At 40.1% G+C, this 19,206-nt stretch overlaps 1 protein-coding gene across 1 annotated transcript in view; it reads left to right on the plus strand.

Annotated features, from left to right (window-relative positions):
* Nucleotides 1-19,206, plus strand: part of SMAD4 (SMAD family member 4) — a 2,088,766-nt gene that overhangs the window by 1,548,677 nt on the left and 520,883 nt on the right. The window contains exon 9 of the mRNA XM_044082137.1: nt 1-134. This exon is cut by the window's left edge and continues 50 nt beyond it. Within this exon, the coding sequence (XP_043938072.1) occupies nt 1-134 (134 nt within the window). The remainder of the gene's footprint in view (nt 135-19,206) is intronic.

Here is a 19,206-nt window from a genome sequence, read left to right on the forward strand (position 1 = left end):
GGAGAAACTTTTAAAGTACCCTCCAGCTGTCCAATCGTTACAGTCGATGGATATGTGGATCCTTCTGGAGGAGATCGCTTTTGTTTAGGTCAACTATCCAATGTTCACAGGACAGAAGCCATTGAAAGAGCCAGGTATTTCCTTTTATTTGATTACTTTTATTAAGTTTTATCTGCATTTATTTGTTGACTAGGTATGTGCCGTTATTGCATTGAACATTTTCAGCCATGACCTGCATCAGGTGGTATTAGGACATTCCCTGGAAGACAAGGTTGCAGGTAGTAAACAATGCCTGAATAGTGCAGGATAACACAGCAAGATATTTACTGCTTTCCCGTGGTTTATTTTAGACTATGTTTTACATTGAAACTTAATTTTCTGTTGCATGATTAAGCCATCATTGTGTAGCCTCCAATTGACTGGTTGAAATGTCTTTTTTTTACCAATTGGAGCACACCCTGCTCATTGGGGTGCAGGGATGGGAAAACAATTAGTTCTTCACACCGTGCAAAGGGCAGGTATCTTGGGGGGTACTTCATATTTTGTGCTGATGTAATTTTTTGACTGTTGATATTTTCTTGGCAAGTCGGCCGCGGTGGTACAGCATTTAGCGTTGTCACCTCACAGCAAGAGGTTCTCCGGTTCGATTCTCAGATGGAGCTTCTTCTGTGTGGAGTCTGCATGCCCTCCCTGCAGCCTAGTGAGTTTTAATGACATGCAGGTAGGTGCGTGTGTGTATGTGTATGCCTTCCGTGAAGGTTGGGAGCCAGGTTGGCAACTCAACACCGTAGAAATACCACTGCTAATCATTCTGCAGACCACTGATCCACTGTGGCGACCCCTAACCGGGAAAAGCTGAAAGACATTGCCTTTTTCATTTTCTTGGCAATGGACAGAGTTTATCACTGGAGAATTTGAATTTAGGCTGACAAAAGCTTCAGGAGAAACACTGTCTGTACCTGGAAAGACTGGCTTCTAGCTTCACCATCATAAGAGATGATGATGGACAGGATAAAAATCTCTGACCAGACTTTCCATCTGGCTTTGTTGCATTTACATCCTGCCTAATGCATTATTTTTTTAGGCTGTATAGTGAATCACCATCCAGTGCCTGTCTGTTCTAGCTGTTGGTATTTTTATAAGGTGCACAAAAGTAGGTTAGTGTTAATAAGATGTGCTGTAGAATATTAATGAATTGAATCCATCATCTTCATGTGTCTATGGTTTATCTAGAAATCTGTTGTAAAAAATATAGGATTTGTGGTTTGGAAATTAATATCAGTAGTAGCTTATATAGTAGTGTCTTTCGTCCATATGCTTGTGACTGATTTTCCTGTGTGCTAGAAGAGGTGTGGTGGTTTGACTCTCTCCAGCAGCTTCTGCTGTTCTGTTTACTTAAAGTGAAGGTCTGCAATGTCTGACTAGGTTAAACTGTAGAAATTTAAGTTACTTTGGGTAGGAGAAAATATCATCCTTTGTGAACTTGTAGGACAAGAATCACTACAGGAAACTACAGCTGTGAGCTGTACTGCTGAAGTATTTTATTCAAAATGAACATCCAGATAACAGCCCAGGTATAACTGCTTCTGATGTTAACTCAGGTGAGCAAGAACCTCAAAGAAACTAAATGAAATTGAGTTTTACGTAAGGTATCTCTTTGTGCCTTCGAGTTTGATTGTGATTTTTTTTCAAAATAATTTAGCATTTTACTTTTCAGTAAATTTGTCTGGTGGGAAGAACAGTCTTCTAACCCCACCCAGAGCTACTGTTTCAGAGAGAACGTCATATGATTATGGGAATGAAGTTAAGGGAATGCTTGTTTGTTGCTTACAACCCTGTCTTCTTGGGATTGCAAATGTTAGCATTTCTTACATTTTTGTCTCTTGTGTTTTATTGGGGCACTTTGCATTGCATTCGTCTGCAATGACAGCTGTGTTTTATATTAATTGAATCTTTGCATGTTAAGTCCCTTGTTTGTGTAAAAAAAAAAAGTTTTTAAAGAATTTTTTTAAAGCCTGATGCTATTTCCAGATGTTTCAGTTATTTAAAAGGTGGTATGAGTGACTGTAAATCTTAATCACTAGCTCAAACCTATTTTTCTGACCCCGAAGCAATTAACTTGAGTAAATAGTTTTGTATTTTAGGATAAGTTTCCTTCAGTATAATGTTACTAAATGTTTTGATATTCTGGAAGAAACGTGTTTCTGTCTCTGATGTTAAGGCTCTGAATGATGATGCTTTTCTGTTTATGTATCAATAATATGAAGCAGTAGAAGATTATAAATCATTGGTTCAGACCAATTTTCTCCAACTTGGACCACATTGTGTTGGCTGCATCCAAGACTAACATTACATTGGTTTGTCTTGGCTACATCCAAGACTAACATTACTTTGGTTTGATTTTTACATTGCTTCAAGAGGAGGGCACTAATGTTTTTGATAATCTGCAGAAAGATTATTACAGCTCTGGGAATGTCAAGGTGTATTATTCTTTATGATAATGCAACAGAATGGCATCTACTAATTTGCTTCTGTGTTTGATGACACTTCCTTGGTAATAGGAGCTCTAAACCCATTAACTCGTGAATCGGGCAAAGCGAAAAAGTAGTTTAAAGACCCAAAATCAGAGACTGTTTTAAGCATTGCTCTTATACTTAGAAAGTTGCAGAATAGCAAGTTTTGCAATAGCATGTATCTTCAGGAAAATGTGAACTCTGAAATTCAGATGCCTATCATTATGTAAACACTACAGTCCTCCACAGTTTACCAGAAAACCACAAATTTTAGGAGTGCCAGACCAAACATATGAGACAAAATCAAGGGCAGTTGAAAGCTGTGATTTTGAGTTAAGTAAAATTAATTAATCTATTTATTTATTTAAAATATAAACATTGCTTATAGAGAAATTTTGCTCATGCAAGTATGCTTATCATGCAGTATACTCACTAAGTTTGCATTTGTGTCCTGCTGAAAAAAACATACAAAATTTGAAGGTCAGCCGTACTCTTAACAGTATGATAGAATTAGTTGACAAACCTGTATCTAATTTCTGCAGTAGTTTTCTTTTGGTTCTGATAATCGTATGATTCAGGATAGGGAGAACTATGGTAAAACTGAGGTGGCATTTTCTAGCCCATTTCTTAGAAGAACATATTTGTTATAGCATGGTAGGAGGCCTTTTGTAACTGATAACCCCTGAAGGAGGCATTATTATCAATAACCTATTCCTTTATGGGTTGAAATTATGAGAGGCCATCTTCCAGTCATTTTTAAGGAGGAGTCCTGTGAATCAGAGGTAACATCAAGGATCCTCATTATTGATGGGTTAGCAGTTGAGGTCGTTCTGTGGACAAAATTATTCTGTAATTTCTTCTAATCTTCTACATTTTGGGAACGGATGCCTGGCACTAATGCATATTGTTATCTTGTATGCTAACTTTGTATGCTTTCCTAGCTCCTAAGCCTACAGTTCTTTTATCCTACATGTACTGTATATATTGTGATCCTGTTGCACATTTGTAAAACGTTCTTGTATACCGGACATAAAATCACATCCCTGAAGTGTACATTTGACTCTCAAATCGGTGGCATTGCTTTTGTTGCCTTGGGGATTACTAATACATAAATCACTGCCATAAATGTCAGCAGTTCAGCTGTACCACCGTAAAATGTTAGAAAGAGAAACTTTAGGCCTTCCTCATCAGGAGTGATGGCCATTCTTGAGAGTTGCTTACACATGGATCAGCAGTTAGGACTTGCATGCAACTACAGATCCCAGCTAGGCCACCATGATAGAAACCAAAGTTTGCAGGATAGGCTGCAGCCCACCGTTCTTCGAGATGAGAATTGCTGAAACTGCTTTCAGGGTTCTGCAGGTATGGAGCTTTTCTTCCAGTAGCAAGAACCTAAACTTATTCCAGTCTTCTTCTTTGACTGATAGGAAGGGAGGTGCATGTGGAAGTACCCCATTAGGGTAATTTGTTCCATGTTGTTGAATCTACCCCATCCCATGGTTGATTGGTCAGAGATTGAGGCAACCCAGCCTGATCTCTGACTGTGTTCACTGCAATTCACCTTTGTCTGGAATAAGGGTACTTGAACTAAGAGTTCAGTGTAAAGGGTTTTGGCCTACCAGGGTATGTTTGCTCAGGTTATGGAAGACCTTTGGGTTGTCCCACAGCTGGGCTTATGGTTCAAGGTTTGTTTAATTTAAAACAAGAAACATCTTTATTAATTTATCACATATGACATATGCAATCTTACATTTATATAAATTAAAACAAACCACATTGACACAATTGTAGCTGCAAACATTGTACATCACTTATAATCTGTCCAATCATTGTCAGTCAAATATTACATAACTTACTTAAATCCTGCCTTCTTTTCAACGTCATTCCTCTTTTGCATGTATTGTTCCCATAGTTCCCATTTTTCTTTTGTATTTGCTCCTGCTGTTTTCTAAAGATCCCAATTCCAGTTGTTTTATCTTTGTTACCATATTCGCTACTTCTAGTAAAGTTGGTTTAAACTTTGATTTCCATTTTCTTGTAATTGCTTTTTTGGCATCCACCATAATTCGACTCAGCAAGGCCTTACTTATGTCAATTCCGATTCTGTATCACAGCTCAAAAAATCATCTCCTTAGTTACACAAATTTGTCACCCATTATCTCTGAAAGCAATCTGCAGAGAATCCTTAAAGTCTGCCAACTCATTACACTCCCAGAAAATATGTTCCCAGTTACCTGTCTCTTCCCTGTCACACCTCCAACATTTGCTGTCTCGCTTAGGAAAAATTCTTTGGAGTATTCTTGGGGTATAAAAATACTTACCATGGATATAAAAAGTGTACACAACCCTGTTAAAATGCCAGGTTTTTGTGATATAAAAAATGAGAGCACAATAAATCATTTCAAAACTTTTCCCACATCTAATGTGACCTATAAACCTGTACAATTCAATTGAAACACAAAATTGTTAGGGGAAAAAATATAAACAAATAAAAAAAATGTACAATAAGCTGGTTGCATGAGTGTGCATACCCTTAAACTAATACTTTGTTGAAGCACCTTTTGATTTACTTGCAGCATTCAATCTTCTTGGGTACACACCTGCCATCAATTAAAAAGACTATGATTAACCCCAAATAAAGTTCAGCTGTCCTAGTAGGATTTTCCTGACATTTACTAAGTCTACGTCCTTAGCATTCCAAGTAAGTTCTTGGTACCTTTCCATTCTGTTACCTTTCCCTCTCTAGTTATTTGTTCCCAATCCTTTGGTTCCTTTGCCAGTTTTATCCATTAAATTCCAGCCCCCTATTTTCTGTATTCCTAATTGCAGTCATCCTTATTGGCATAATTTCCTTTCTCCATTCCCATGTTTGCTTGATTCTTAGACTATTTTCTGCTACTTTATGAATATAATATTCTGTATGATTACTGTTATTCTCTTAAAGGTCTGCATCCAAAATCCTAGTATCTCCTTGTTGCTTGAGCTTCCCCCATTTCATCATCATCCATTTCCACTCTGAATTATAGTTTTCTGCTTCTGCTAAGTATAGGAGCCTTAATTAACTGTGTTGCTGTGAAATACAGCTTTAAATTGGGTAATCCCTATCCACCTTGTATTGTTGGAAGAATATGCTCATTCCACTTACTGTCTTCCTCTCACAGATAAAATCCTTCAGTTCTTAATTGATATCCACAACTTCTCTTCTGGTTGATAAACATATGCCTGACCTAATGTATAAGACTAAAGGGACTAAAAATATTTTAACTGCTTGTGTCTTGTGTGCTCCGAAATACTTTATTTTATCATGTCCCCATAAATATGGATATTGCCGAACCAGTTCGTGTGTGGGTACGTAGCTTACCACTATTGCCTTTGTTTTAGCTTCTTTAATTTAGTATCCAGAAAAGATTTGAAACGGTCTCAGTATTCCACAACACTGTAATGTCACTTTCTGGTTTTGTCAGGAATAAAATAATGTCATCGGCAAATAGACCCAGTTTTTCTTGACTACCATACCAGTTATATTCTTGAATTTGAGTCCCTTATTTGCTTTGTCGTTTTTTAAAATATAATGTAAATAAACTGTAGAGAGTATACTCCTGCTTTGTTCCTCTCCTGAACCAGAAATTATCAGAGAGGACTCTACCCATTTTAATTTTCACATCCAGTCTCCTTCATATAGCCTCCTAATCAACCTTATAAATTTTATCATGGAATGCAAATGCTTCCATTTCCCTGCTAATAAAGTCCCAGCTTACTTTGTCAGATGTTTTCTCTGCATCAAGACCCACTAACAACAGTGGTATTTTCTAACATACTGCATCCCTGTGGATCATCGGTGTTCTGTTAATGTTGTCAGATATTTTCCTATCCCCCACAAAACCACACTGATTCATATGTATCATTTTGGTATAGAATTTGCAATTCTTTTAGCCATTATAGACAGAAACACTATAATCATGGTTTAGCATTGAAATGGGCCTTTATGAAGCTGGATCTGATGGATCTTTACCCTATTTAAGTATTACAGCAACCACCACTTTCTTCCAGGATGTTGGTGGTAGTTCTCTTAAGATACTGTTAAAAAAAAAACTTCTGAATCTTTATAATTTTTTTCCCTCCTAGCTTCAAACTTGCACACGAATACCATCTGTTCCTGTGGGCTTTCCTGTAGATTGTTTATATATCACCATTTTTATCTCCTCTCCTCCTATCCTGTTAGTAATTGAGCTTTATGTACCTCTAACCTGGGCATATATGATTCTTCCGTAAAAATTTTCAGCTGTAGTTTTTCTTGATTTCCATATTTCTCTGCCTTGTATGTACTTTCATAGAGTTTCTGATATATTTCTAATACTTCTACAGGATCTCTTATCTTCCTTGTTAAAAGCCCCCTAAACTTGACGACAGCCCTTTCTACTTTCTTTTGGCTGAATTATTGTGTTAAAAGTTTTTGTGTTCCAGAGTTATCAAAAACAGTTGCCTAACAGCAGTCTTTCTAAACTCGTGCATATTATCGAGGTAATCCATTGTTTTCTGTCTAGCATTCTGCAGTTGCTCCTCTTTATCTGGGGAATTCCCCATTTTGCATTATTTTAACATTTGTCACTCCCTCTAAATAATTCTTTTTACTTCTTAATCATATGTCCATTTCTTTTATTTCCACCCTGTTTTTAAACTCCTTTAATTGTACCCCACTCCCTAGCTGTTTTTTTCAGAAGAAATTTCTCTCTTCTGTAATATCTCCTGAATAATTTCCACTACTCAGTCCTTAAATTCCTCTTTTCAACAAATAGGTGGGAAAGCACCAGTGTCTCATTTTTATTTCATTAGCCTATGTTATTTTAGTAGTTATTGGTACATGATCTGAAGTAGTTATTGGGTGCTTATTAAAGCCGTCAATTAAACGCACATGTTCATGTGAAATGTAAATTCTGTCTAGCCTAGCCCAGTTTTTGTATCATGGGGAATGATATGTAAATTCACTCCAAACGTCTAGTACTGAATTCACATCTTCCATGCCAAATATTTTCATAAATTTCATCAGAAATCTACTCCTTTGTTATTCTTCCCTGCTGGGCCCCCAGACACATCTTCACTGTTGCAGGTCAAATTTCGGTCCCTACCTATAAGTAATATTCCTTGCTGAAAGCTGATTATTTCTCCCAGAATTTTCTTAAGCTACATTATGGCAGTTTTGGGTGGAATATAAGTACATGCCAGTGTAATACTCCTCCCTTACCCGTAGCCCCTTAGTACTACAAATCTACTATTATTATCTTTTTTATCCTCTTTTGTCACTATTGGAGCTCCTCTTGCAGTTAATAGAAGTTCTCCTCTTTTCCTTTGCCCCAGTTATTCAGCTGAATAACTATCCTGAAAACCTTTACCAAATTCACATGTTCAGTTCTTTCCAAGTATGTGTCTCGTAGCATAGCTTTTTGTACTCTACATATTCAATATAATTCACTACTTTTTCTTTTTTTAATTTTATCAATGAGACCATTGACGTTTAAAGACATTACAGAAAGCATAATTTTCTTGAAAAGTTATTATTCTTACATTTTATGTATAACAGCTTTTTTGTTATGTCTAGTTCCAGCTTTTGTGTTACATGCATATACTGTTTGGCAGGTTGAATTTTTATACAGTTGTTCTTGTCACCTCCATTTGAGCCTTTGACATATCTTACAAAACTTTTTGATTTATTGAAAGCCCTCAAAAAAAAAACACACCCCAATACACCTGTAAAGCGAATTAATTTAATAATACACAAAACTATGTACATCTTCAAATATTGAAGTTATGCCGCGGTGGTACGGCGGTAGCGTTGTTAACTCACAGCAAGAGCTTCTCCTGTTCGATTCTCGGCTGGGCTTGGGAGTACCTTCTATGTGGAGTCTGCATGTCCTCCCCGCTGTTGGGTAGCATTCGAAAGACATGCATGCGTAAATGGGCGTGCCTTCGTTGAAGATTGGGTGTCGAGGTGGCACCTCTGCGTTTCGTAAAAATCTACTGCCAATCATTAGCGGACCGGAGTTCCGCTGTGGTGACCCCTTACCGGGAAAAGCCGAAAGGCAGACAACAACCCTTCTAATAGGAACATATGTTCCAAGCTGACAGATACACACACTTGAGATAACCGAAAAGAAAGGTTGTCCACCCTAAGATGCACAGTACGGCCAAGTGCTGCCTCCCTTTTGTCTTTATACCTCTCTCAACTGGGAAAGCACTTGAATGCTTTCAGAAAACATTTTCTCCATACCATTTCTCTATATCAGATTGTCTCCTAGAGGCATATGAACCAGATACAAAATGGCCAAGCATGCATTTGTTTACTAAAGAAAGACGTATAATACTTGGTATTCCTTTTCATTCACTTGCTTTCTATTAAACCTTGTTACTAGATAAAGCTAAGGACCTTAACTCAGTCATTCCCCTTTGCAAGAATGAGAAAAAGCAGACGAATTTTTTCCCTTTGTCATGCTCTTTTTAACTAGATTTTTTTTACATTGCAGTCCCTACCTTTCTTAAAACTGAACAATAAGAAAGAAGGGAGAAAAGAAAAATAGGAACACTTATTTACATTAGTATCCCCATTACACTTAACAAAAACAAAAAAAAAAAAACACGAGAAAGCCTTACTTTTTAGCATGCAAAGAAAATTGTGCAGTATTGTCCAAGAAGGTCCAGTATTTCCAGATTTCCTTGTTCTGTTATGTTTCACAAATAAAATCCTGCATTTGTCAGTTTCCAAGTTACTGGTTTTATTCCTGTTCACCTCTGTCTCCCAAATACTGTTTCTGCTTCATTTCCAATGTACTCGCAATTCTTCTAGTCGTTTCTTGTTTTTTTTTTTCATTCTCTCAAGCATTTTCCGTTGAAACATTGAAAAGGTTTTGCTGACGCAGTCTCTGTGTGTTCTTTATTAGCCAAAGAACAAGAAATATAATCTTCTTCTGATTCACAGCTCACTTTTTGTTGGGCAAACTTTTGTATTTCTTCCTTAGCATGTGCTTCATCAAAAAATTATTTTGTCTCTTCAGGGAAAAATATTTTGTAGATAGCTGGGTACAGCAGTTTGAATCTCATGCCTTCTTCTTGACATTCTCTGAATAATTATGTGATGTTATGAGGTAGTGCCATCTGTGCCAGAGAGAGTGGTGCATTGCATGTGTACATATGTCAGCATAGCTAACTGGAGTTTTGTAAAGAATTTTATTTGACTATCACACTGATTTGTATATACTGCGGTGGTGGTGCTGCGGTAGCATTGTCGCCTCACAGTAAGACGTCCTGTTCGATTCTTAGCTAGAGCATCTTCTGTGTGGAGACGTGTGAATGGGCGTACCTTCGTTGAAGGTTGTGCGTCAGGGCCGGCAACTCGGCATGTAAAAATCTACTGCCAATCATTAGCTTACCGGAGTTCCGCTGTGGAGACCCCTAACCGTGAAAAGCCGAAAGACACAACAACAACAACTTGATTTGTACAGATGTTTAAGTTAAAAATATATTGTTAAAGTTACATGTGTAAAAAAAAATGCATGAACAGTAGGTCCTGATGGACAGAAAGAATGTATGCATATGTAATAGGTTGTATTGCTGTAACTGATCAAATGTGTATGTTTATCAAAGAACCCTGGAAGGGTGGAAATTTGAAATTGTGTTATAGCTTTCAGATGCTGCCACAGGTCTTAGCAAAGCTCTCTCTGTGTATTGTACCAGAGTCAGGTGCCCAGAGGTGAGGCCATCCTCTAATCAGTATCTGGTTTCTCTGGAACCCTTGCAGTAGCACTTTGGAAAGATTTCTGACAGGATATGTATCTCACATCCACACAGACGAAGCGAAACATCATCTGGCTTTTGGTGTAGTAAGAAACTCGGCACACACCAGCTTGCCTTGCTGTAGTAAGTGGTCAGGGAACAGTAATTCTTTAGTTAGGGTCATTTAGTGAGAATAGTTTAGTATTCTTTTCTGCATCTGTGAGAAACTACCCTACTTTATTATTTTTTATATCTGATGTTGAAACTCTGTTTATTGTATTCAGTGTTCTACTGTTTTCTGTCTTATTTATCAGTAACTCATTAACCCCAAGTACCATCTCACAGCGCCTCTATGGTTACATGCGAGCGTGCTGTGAGACTATAGGTATTGCAAGCTGTTACCCCCAAGTACCTTCCACAGGCGTGAGAAACTGCAATGTAGATTTGTAATGTGAGCAGCGTGTAAAACATGCTGAAATCGTGACCTAACTTGTTATTTACCTTGTATACTTAAGATTCAGTGTGTTTTTACACGCTGCTCACATTAAACTTTTAAAAGAAAATCAGCTTGTAAAGCAGTTGATGAGGCAAGTGGTGGCAGCCAGCTGAATTCCTGCAGTCCAAACCACCACTTGCATAACACCTCCACCCCAAACCTAAATTTCTTTTGTTCTCTCCGAATAAATAGAGGGTCCAGCAGCAGGTATTTCTTTTCTTTTTGCTGATATTTGCAGATTTTACTTGCTGCTGGGTCCTTTTATTTATTTTGGGTACGCTATTGGAGACACCGGTTTGGGGGTTGTTACCAGGAAGTTCTTGTTTGTTTTCTTCTGCCTAGCCCAAGAACTGCTTCTTCCTGCTCAGTTGACGTATTTGCTTGTGGTAAGTTGACATTATGTACACATTAATTACTGTCACTGTTTTGCTGCAGTATAAAAGGAAAACATTTTGTATATAGCAGTGTCACAGACGGTGCTAATAATGTTCCTGAGAACTTCAGAAATATGCTGTAGTCTCTCGCATCGTAAATGCCACATTGGAAACTGTACTGAATAATTTCCTTTTAATGTTTTCTGGTAGCTGTGGATCGTACTCTTTGTATTTTGTAACGATGTATCCCGGTAACGCTAATGGGGTATTGCGGTAGCGTTTTATTTATTTATTTTTTTATTTAATTTTTGGTTTTGAGTTTGTAAACTTAAGGCAGTCTGTAGGAGGAAGAGGTGAAGTGTTATTTTTTTTTTTCATTGATTGCCTGTCTTTTAGGTCTCTGTCTATTGAGCTTTTCTGCCTTTCTCCCATTCTCATTGGTGGTATAGCAACTGGCTTCCACTTCCCCTTCTGTTTGGATTATGCAAGAAGTTAGCAAATGATCGATAACATTTATGATCAGTTCTGCCTCACTTTATAACCGTGCTGATTGCAGTAGTACTATAACTATTAAAGCTGTTCCCCTTCAATATTTTCCTCCAGCACATTATTGTAATGCTGAAATTAGCTGACTCTATACTCTGTCTACTTTTTCATGTTTGTATTACAGACAGTAATGGTGCTTTAAGTCGTTTGATGTTCTGTAGTCCTATCTCGCCTTCATTCTTACATATGGGTTCGGAGCCGATCCTCGGCTCCAACTCGGACGATTACAAAGCTCAAAGTCTCTAAGTTGGCTTGTGGCCAGGTGTAGGTATCCAACAATGCACGAGCAACAATCCCCAGATCTCGTTTGCCGCTCTGCAAGTTCAGAAGTTTTCTCTTTCTTGGCCATGGCTAAGTTGGAATATTTTTTCTTCTAAAATTTATAGTGTTCTTTTTTGTCTGTAAAGTTAGTTTAGTATTAATAGCTTACTGTTGTTAACTTATGAGTAGTTATTGTGTTTCTAGAGTTTTATTGCAAATTGTTGTTGATAATTGTTGGCTGTCTCTTCCGCAGGCCTTCCTTACTGGTATCCCTTGTTTCTATTGTACTAGTTATTATTAATCTTCTCGGGTATAGGTCTATTTTTTAGTTAGGACCTACCTGTTGCTTGTTTACTCTCTATCTCGCCTACCCCTCTGTTCAGGGCAAGGCCCATTTAAGTTAGAGGACTGCCTTCTACCCTGTGTGTTATTTCTTCAGCAGGGCTAGGCCCATTTAAGTTAGAGGACCTAGTCCTCTTTTGCCTTTCTCCTTTGTGTGTTGTTTCTTGAGCAGGGCTAGGCCCGTTTAAGTTAGAAAACCTTGTTCTCTCTTCTTATTGTCTGTATACTATTATAGTCTGTTGTAGTTATGTCTAAGGAAACTAAAGACTATAAACCTTTGGGTTTTAAGAAATGCCTAAAATGTTCACAAAAAATGTCCTTCACTGATGGGCATAGTATTTGTGTGTATTGTTTGGGAGCCATACATCTACAGGAGACATGTACTTTTTGCCATTCTTTTAGTTCCCGGATTCTCCAGGAAAGGAAGAGCAAACTGATTTTGAAAGGTCTCATTAAACCTTCCTTTGAAGAGGATTTAGCTAGTTCTTCCTCTTCTCACTCCAGGTCTCCCTCTTCAAAACAAGAGAAGGTTAAGTCGGTGAAAAGGCAGTCTCCTACACCGACTCACAAATTAGGACCGCCAGAGAAAGTTGCCAAAGTTGACAAACCTTCTGCCTCTTCGGCTCCTCTGGCTTCGGAGCCGGTTGAGGTTATTGATATAGACCTTCCAGTTTCGGCCCCAAGTTTTTCGGAGCCGATAACTTGATCCATACCTCGGAGCCGGTCAGGAGACTTACTACCGGTATCCCGACACTTAGATCTCCAGTTTTGCAGATGTGTCGATCCCCTACTTTGTCTTCCAGATCCTCCAGGAGTCTTTCTGAGGAGGATGTCAAGAGGGTGGTGCTTAGACTTTAGAAGTCGTTGGCGCTAGCAAATTTGTTGTCAGCTCCAACCCAATTGGTTCCCGAGCCATCTAAGGCCATATTGCCTGCTTCTGTTCCTCCTAGCCATGCCGGTCTTCCGGAGCCAGATCTATTGGTGCCGTTTGTTGTGGAACCGTCTATTCCAGCACCCCAAGTGACTTTCTCGGAGCCGTGTTCCACTCCGACACCTTCAGTGCCATCCTTGATGTCTAGGAGCCGAAGCTCACCAGTCTGCCCCGATGGGGACGCTCGGACCCGAACTTCTTTGGTTCTGAGTCTACCTCTCGGTGCGTCTGCTTGGCTGAGCTTGGATCCTACATCTATCTCAGAGCCAATTGCTCCGGAGCCGGGGGCTACTTCTGCTTCTTCGGAACCGGTGGTGTCCTCGGAGCCAGGGGGGATCTGCTTTCGAGAAGATGAAGAGCGTGCTCTCTAAATCTTCAGCTCTGCACAAGGGTACCAATGTTCTTCCTCCTCAAGCTCCAACCTCTGTCTTAGCACCATCCCTTTCTCATGACAACAGAGACCCGCAGCCTCAGGAGCCCCCCTTGGGTGACCTCCAGTCTTTCAAGACCTCCCCAGAATACCCTTCTGAGGAGCCTCCTCGGTAGAGAACTTGCAAGAGGAAGCACATAGACTCCCCTGATGAGTCCATCACCTCTGACACTGAGCTCGAGGAGTCAGAAGGGTCCCCTAGGTCATCCTCTGATGATATCTCCTTTGTAGATATCCTAGACATCCTGAAACAGAGAGGCAGCTGACCCACCGTCACGCCTTCTGATGAGGAGTCAGTGTACCTGAATGCTTTCGGGTCTCAACCTTCAGCCTCTTGGGTGTCTCCACCTTTTGGTGAGCTGTTAGATTTGGTGAGTCGAAGTGTGTGGGGAAACTCCTGACACCATGGAACCAGTCCCTAGAAGGCCGAACAAATTCCTTTCAGCTTCTAAGAAAAAACAGTTTCTGACCAAAGGTGTGCCTGTAGATGCCATGGTGGTGGCAGCAACCACAAAGAAGGAACTAGCAGAGACTTCATCTGTCCACCCACCGAACAGAGTCTCAAACGATGGACATATACGGGAAGCGTATTTTTTCTTCAGCGGCTTTTACACTCAGATCGCTGAATTACCTCACCCATTTCACTAGGCTTCAAAAACATCTCCTAAAAGAGCTGGGAGATGCTCTCCAAGGTACTTCAACTGAAGGAGTCCCTGAGAAGGTTACTGCTCAGATGTCCACCTTAAACTCTATTGTTAACTCCTCCATGAGGCTGATATCTTACGCAGGAGATGGAGCGAGCAGGGCAGCAGGTTCAGGAGTTTCCCTTAGGAGACACTCCTGGATGCGCTTGTGTAACTTTGCGGAGCCCTTCAAATCTACATTTACCAATTCCCCCTTTGACGGTTCCTCTCTGTTTGGACCAAAGGTAAAAGACACACTCACCAGATGCGAGCAGGAAGGGAAGACTCTCTCTGCCGTGGGAGTAAGTGTTTCCGTCACTTCTAGACCATACCCTAAAGGTCAGAGAGGGGGAAAAATGTGGTTCAAGAAATCTCAGAGATTTTTCCCAGACACACAAGGTGATTCCTTTTCAAGAGGCAGAGGAGGAGGAAATAGTGGTAGATGTCACCCTAGAGGCAGGGGGGGTCCACAAAACCAGAATAACTGTGATTGTTTTCGTGGACGTCCCTATCAGTGCTCCTGAAGCGAGGCCCAGCTGCGCTTCTCTGGAGCCAGTCGAGGGCCACTTTTCTTTGTACCCAGAAGCCTGGCACGACATCACACAAGACAAGTGAATACAAAGAATAATTTCCAGAGGATACTCCATACCCTTCTCTTTTCCACCTCATCTAACCAAGAGAATCCCAGACGTTCCACCCAATCACAGGGATCAAGCAACTATAGAAGTCCAAAAGTGAGTCATCCAAACAGTCCCCGCAGACCACATAGGATTCGGAACTAGTGCCAAAACGAACAGGGGACTGGAGGCCCATCTTGGATCTCAGCAAGTTAAACAAATCAGTGAAGAAGTTCAAGTTCCAAATGGTCACACTGCAGTCTATATTCCCTCTGTTAGGGAAAGACAATTGGATGTGCTCCATAGACCTCCAAAATGCGTACTACCACATAAAAATGGACAGAGCATCAATGAGTCATTTACGCTTCTGGCTGGGAGCCAGTCATTACCAATTTTGTGCTCTGCCCTTTGGTCTCACCACAGCCCCCAGGGTGTTCACCAAATGCTTGGTGGTAGTAACGGCTCACTTGAGACGTCTTGAATTCCAAGTGTTTCCGTACCTGGACGACTGGCTCCTGATTGCCACCACCAGGCACCTACTTCTACAAGCTAGGGATTCAACCATCCGAGTCTGTACTCAGCTAGGCATCACTATAAAATGGGAAAAGTCTGTCTTCTCGCCCTCTCAATACGTGACTTTTATAGGTGCAGAAATAGACAGTCGCAATGATGGCTCGGCTTCCTTCAGGCAGAGTGCAAAATCTAAGGCAACAAATATACAGCCTGCTTCCCAACACAAAGCCAAAGCGAAAACGGTGCTCAAACTACTGGGAATCATGGCCTCTACAATAACTCCATTAGCCAGAATAGATATGAGAATTCTACAGTGGCTACTCTTTTCCCAGTGGTCTCTTCAGCAACTGCCTCTTTCCCATTCCATTTTAATAATGGAATCTTGCAAAAAGGACCTTCGTTGGTGGATCCAGTCCAATCAACTAATGATAGGGAGACCATTCATTCCTTGCCAACCCGTTGCTACTGTGACCATGGATGCCTCCCAGATTAAGGGGGGGCATTATCTAGGAAGAACAGTCCAAGGCACATGGCAAGAACACGAGGCTCACTTGCATATCAGTGTTCTAGAGGTGAGAGCAGTGCTACTAGCGTTGCAAGCACTTCATGACTTGCTTCCTCTAGGAATAATAGGAATCCAGTCGGACAATATGTTAGTGGTATGGTTTATAAACAAGCAAGGGGGAACCAAATCCAGCCCCCTATGTCGAGAAGCTCTACGTGTTTGGCAGTGGGCGATATCAGTGTTCTAGAGGTGAGAGCAGTGCTACTAGCGTTGCAAGCACTTCATGACTTGCTTCCTCTAGGAATAATAGGAATCCAGTCGGACAATATGTTAGTGGTATGGTTTATAAACAAGCAAGGGGGAACCAAATCCAGCCCCCTATGTTGAGAAGCTCTACGTGTTTGGCAGTGGGCGATATCTTCCCAACACTTTGTAGTTGCAACGCATATCTCGGGGAGAACCAGTGTGATAGCCGACAAGCTCAGCAGGGCAATCTTGATGCCTCACAAGTGGTCTCTGAATCAGAAAGTCGCGGAACAGATTTTCCGTAAATGGGGATAGCCTAGCTGCGATCTGTTTGCCACCCCAATGAACACCAAATGCAGCAGCTACTTCGCCCTTACCCCCCCCCCCTTCCCGGGGGTGGAGACACCGTGAGATGCACTTGTCCACAATTAGACCTCGGGACTTCTTTATGCTTTTCCTCCCTTTACTCTGATATCGAAAGTTATCCAGAAAGCAAAGACTTTGGGAAGCAGAATGATTGTCATTACTCCTTACTGACCTCGTCAGATTTGGTTCCTCTTTCTCAGGCCTCACCTTCTGGACGATCCATGGACTCTGGACCCAGTACCAGACCTTCTGACACATATGTCAGGCACATTCCATCCCTGTCTCCACACCTTCAACTTGACAGCGTGGCTGCTCCACTTCTATCCCTAGTCTGGTTTCATGATTTCTCCCCTGCGGTTACACATCCTGACGTCGTCTCATAAACCTTCTACAAGAAAAATGTACGCTAGCAAATGGAAAAGATTTTCTCTTTGGGCCAAGCTAGGAACATAGATCCATACACAGCCTCCATTCTTTTAGTATTAGAATGTCTAACCGAACTTTTTCATCAGGGGTCAGCTGCCGCTACAATCAAAATTCAATTAGCAGCTATCTCCAATTTTAATTTGGGGCAACATGAACCTAATCTTATGGCTCACAGATTGTGTAAATCATTTTTAAAAGGCACTACCTTACTAAGACCTTCTTTTCAAGAACCTGCATCTCCCTGGGATTTAAATTTTGTTCTTTCAAAACTTATCTCACTGCCTTTTGAACCTTCACATACATGTGATTTAAAGTTCCTTTCATGGAAGACCATTTTTCTGGTAGCCATTACGTCTGCCAGAAGAGTGTCAGAGCTGCAAGCACTCTGTCAGACCTCCTTATTTGATATTCCATAGAGACAGAGTTTCCCTTCTCACTAATTTTCGTCCCCAAGATTTGTTTGCAGTGAAATATTAATCAAACTGTTGAACTGCCAATCTTTTTTCCAATCATACAAACAATGCGGAATACAAGTTTCATCAACTTGATGTACACAGACAGTTAAGGTTCTATCTGCATAGAACCAAAGAGTTTAGGAGATCAGACCAATTATTTATATCTTTTTCGGAGACCAATTATTTACATCTTTTTCGGAGACGAGAAAAGGAATGCCGGTTTCCAAGATAACGTTATCAAACTGGATTTCAAATTGCATATCTTTTATTTACTCTTCTAATGGCAAAGAACTCCCATTTAAAATTAAAGCTCATTCCACCACATCTATATCCACATCTGCCGCTTTTCAAGCCAGAATTCCAATGGACAGTATATGTGCAGCAGCAACTTATTACTTATTACAAATTGGACTTGGCCTCCAGGGGTAGAGCCTGCTTTGGTTCCATGGTTCTTAGGAGTATATTCCCATGAGCCACCCGAGAAAAAGGTGCTAGGGACGCTGTCCCATATGTAAGAATGAAGGCGAGATAGGACTACAAAACGTAAAGAAGTTATGTACTCACCATAATGTTCCATGTTTGTCATCCATCTCGCCCTTCATTCTTAAGAAGCCACACACCTACCCCCCTTCCATGTATCCTTGGAGGATCTGGAGACAAGATAATGTCTATCTTCCTTAGCAGTGGAGACCTTTCATCTTTGTTTTTTCTTGTGGAAAGACTTTCTTTCACTATTATAGACAGCAGCAAACAAGATCTGGGGATTGTTACTAGTGCATTGTGGGATACCTACCTTGCCACGAGCCAACTTAGAGACTTTGAGCTTTGTAATCGGCAGAATCCATATGTAAGAACGAAGGGCAAGATGGACTACAAACATGGAACTTTATGGTGAGTACATAACTTCTTTTTTCATCTGGTTGATACTTTGCCCAGTTTACTGTCGATGAAACATCAGGGAACTATTGACATACATGCACACACTCATGTTTGCACCAATACAGAAACATAACATATTTTTTCAGTTTTGTAATGCTTGAGTTTCTTATCAAGGAAAACCAGATCTGGTGTTTGGGAAAATTTATTTCTTTTACCTAGGATAGTAAAGTAAATGGGCTAGAGCAAATGGATATACAGTGTGTTTCTGGAAAAAGACTTATCTGCAGAATTCTAATAAATACAGGCATGAACAGTGACAGCACCGTAACAAAACAGAGTTTGATTTTTAAAGCTAGGGCAATTTCAGGTAACTTTCTGGCTCATTTTATGGAAACTGATGGCTGTGTTTAAGTTGGGCTGAAAGTCCAATTGTTTAGAGATGAGAAAGCTTTTGTCTTATGCTCTCATGTATTACTAATGCATTGGGATTTGTGATCCTTCTGTGACACCTGTTACTGTATATTAATAGTTTGCATTTATGCTCCCATTATCTTCACTGGTTGTCGCAGTCTTTAGGTTTTCTGTACATACATTTATTTGCATACTTTTTATCTGTAAAACGTTTGTAAATAGACTGTTAATGCTATAGAGTGAAAAGTATCACTGGTGTAGTAATAATGTTTTTGTGTGGCCAACATTCCTAAATGTATAGCTTTCATAATTTCACATCATAACTCTGTTATGTCATAAGAAGTTTAGATCTAAAGGAGCAAAGAAATTGGAGAACATCAATGCATATTGTAAGGTTCACTGAAAATATAAGACACAACCTCCAGTTATGAAAGGTTGTTGCAAATGT

Source organism: Protopterus annectens, chromosome 1.part1 (genome assembly GCF_019279795.1).
Source record: "Protopterus annectens isolate FY-2018-M chromosome 1.part1, PAN1.0, whole genome shotgun sequence".
Lineage (NCBI taxonomy): Eukaryota > Metazoa > Chordata > Ceratodontiformes > Protopteridae > Protopterus > Protopterus annectens.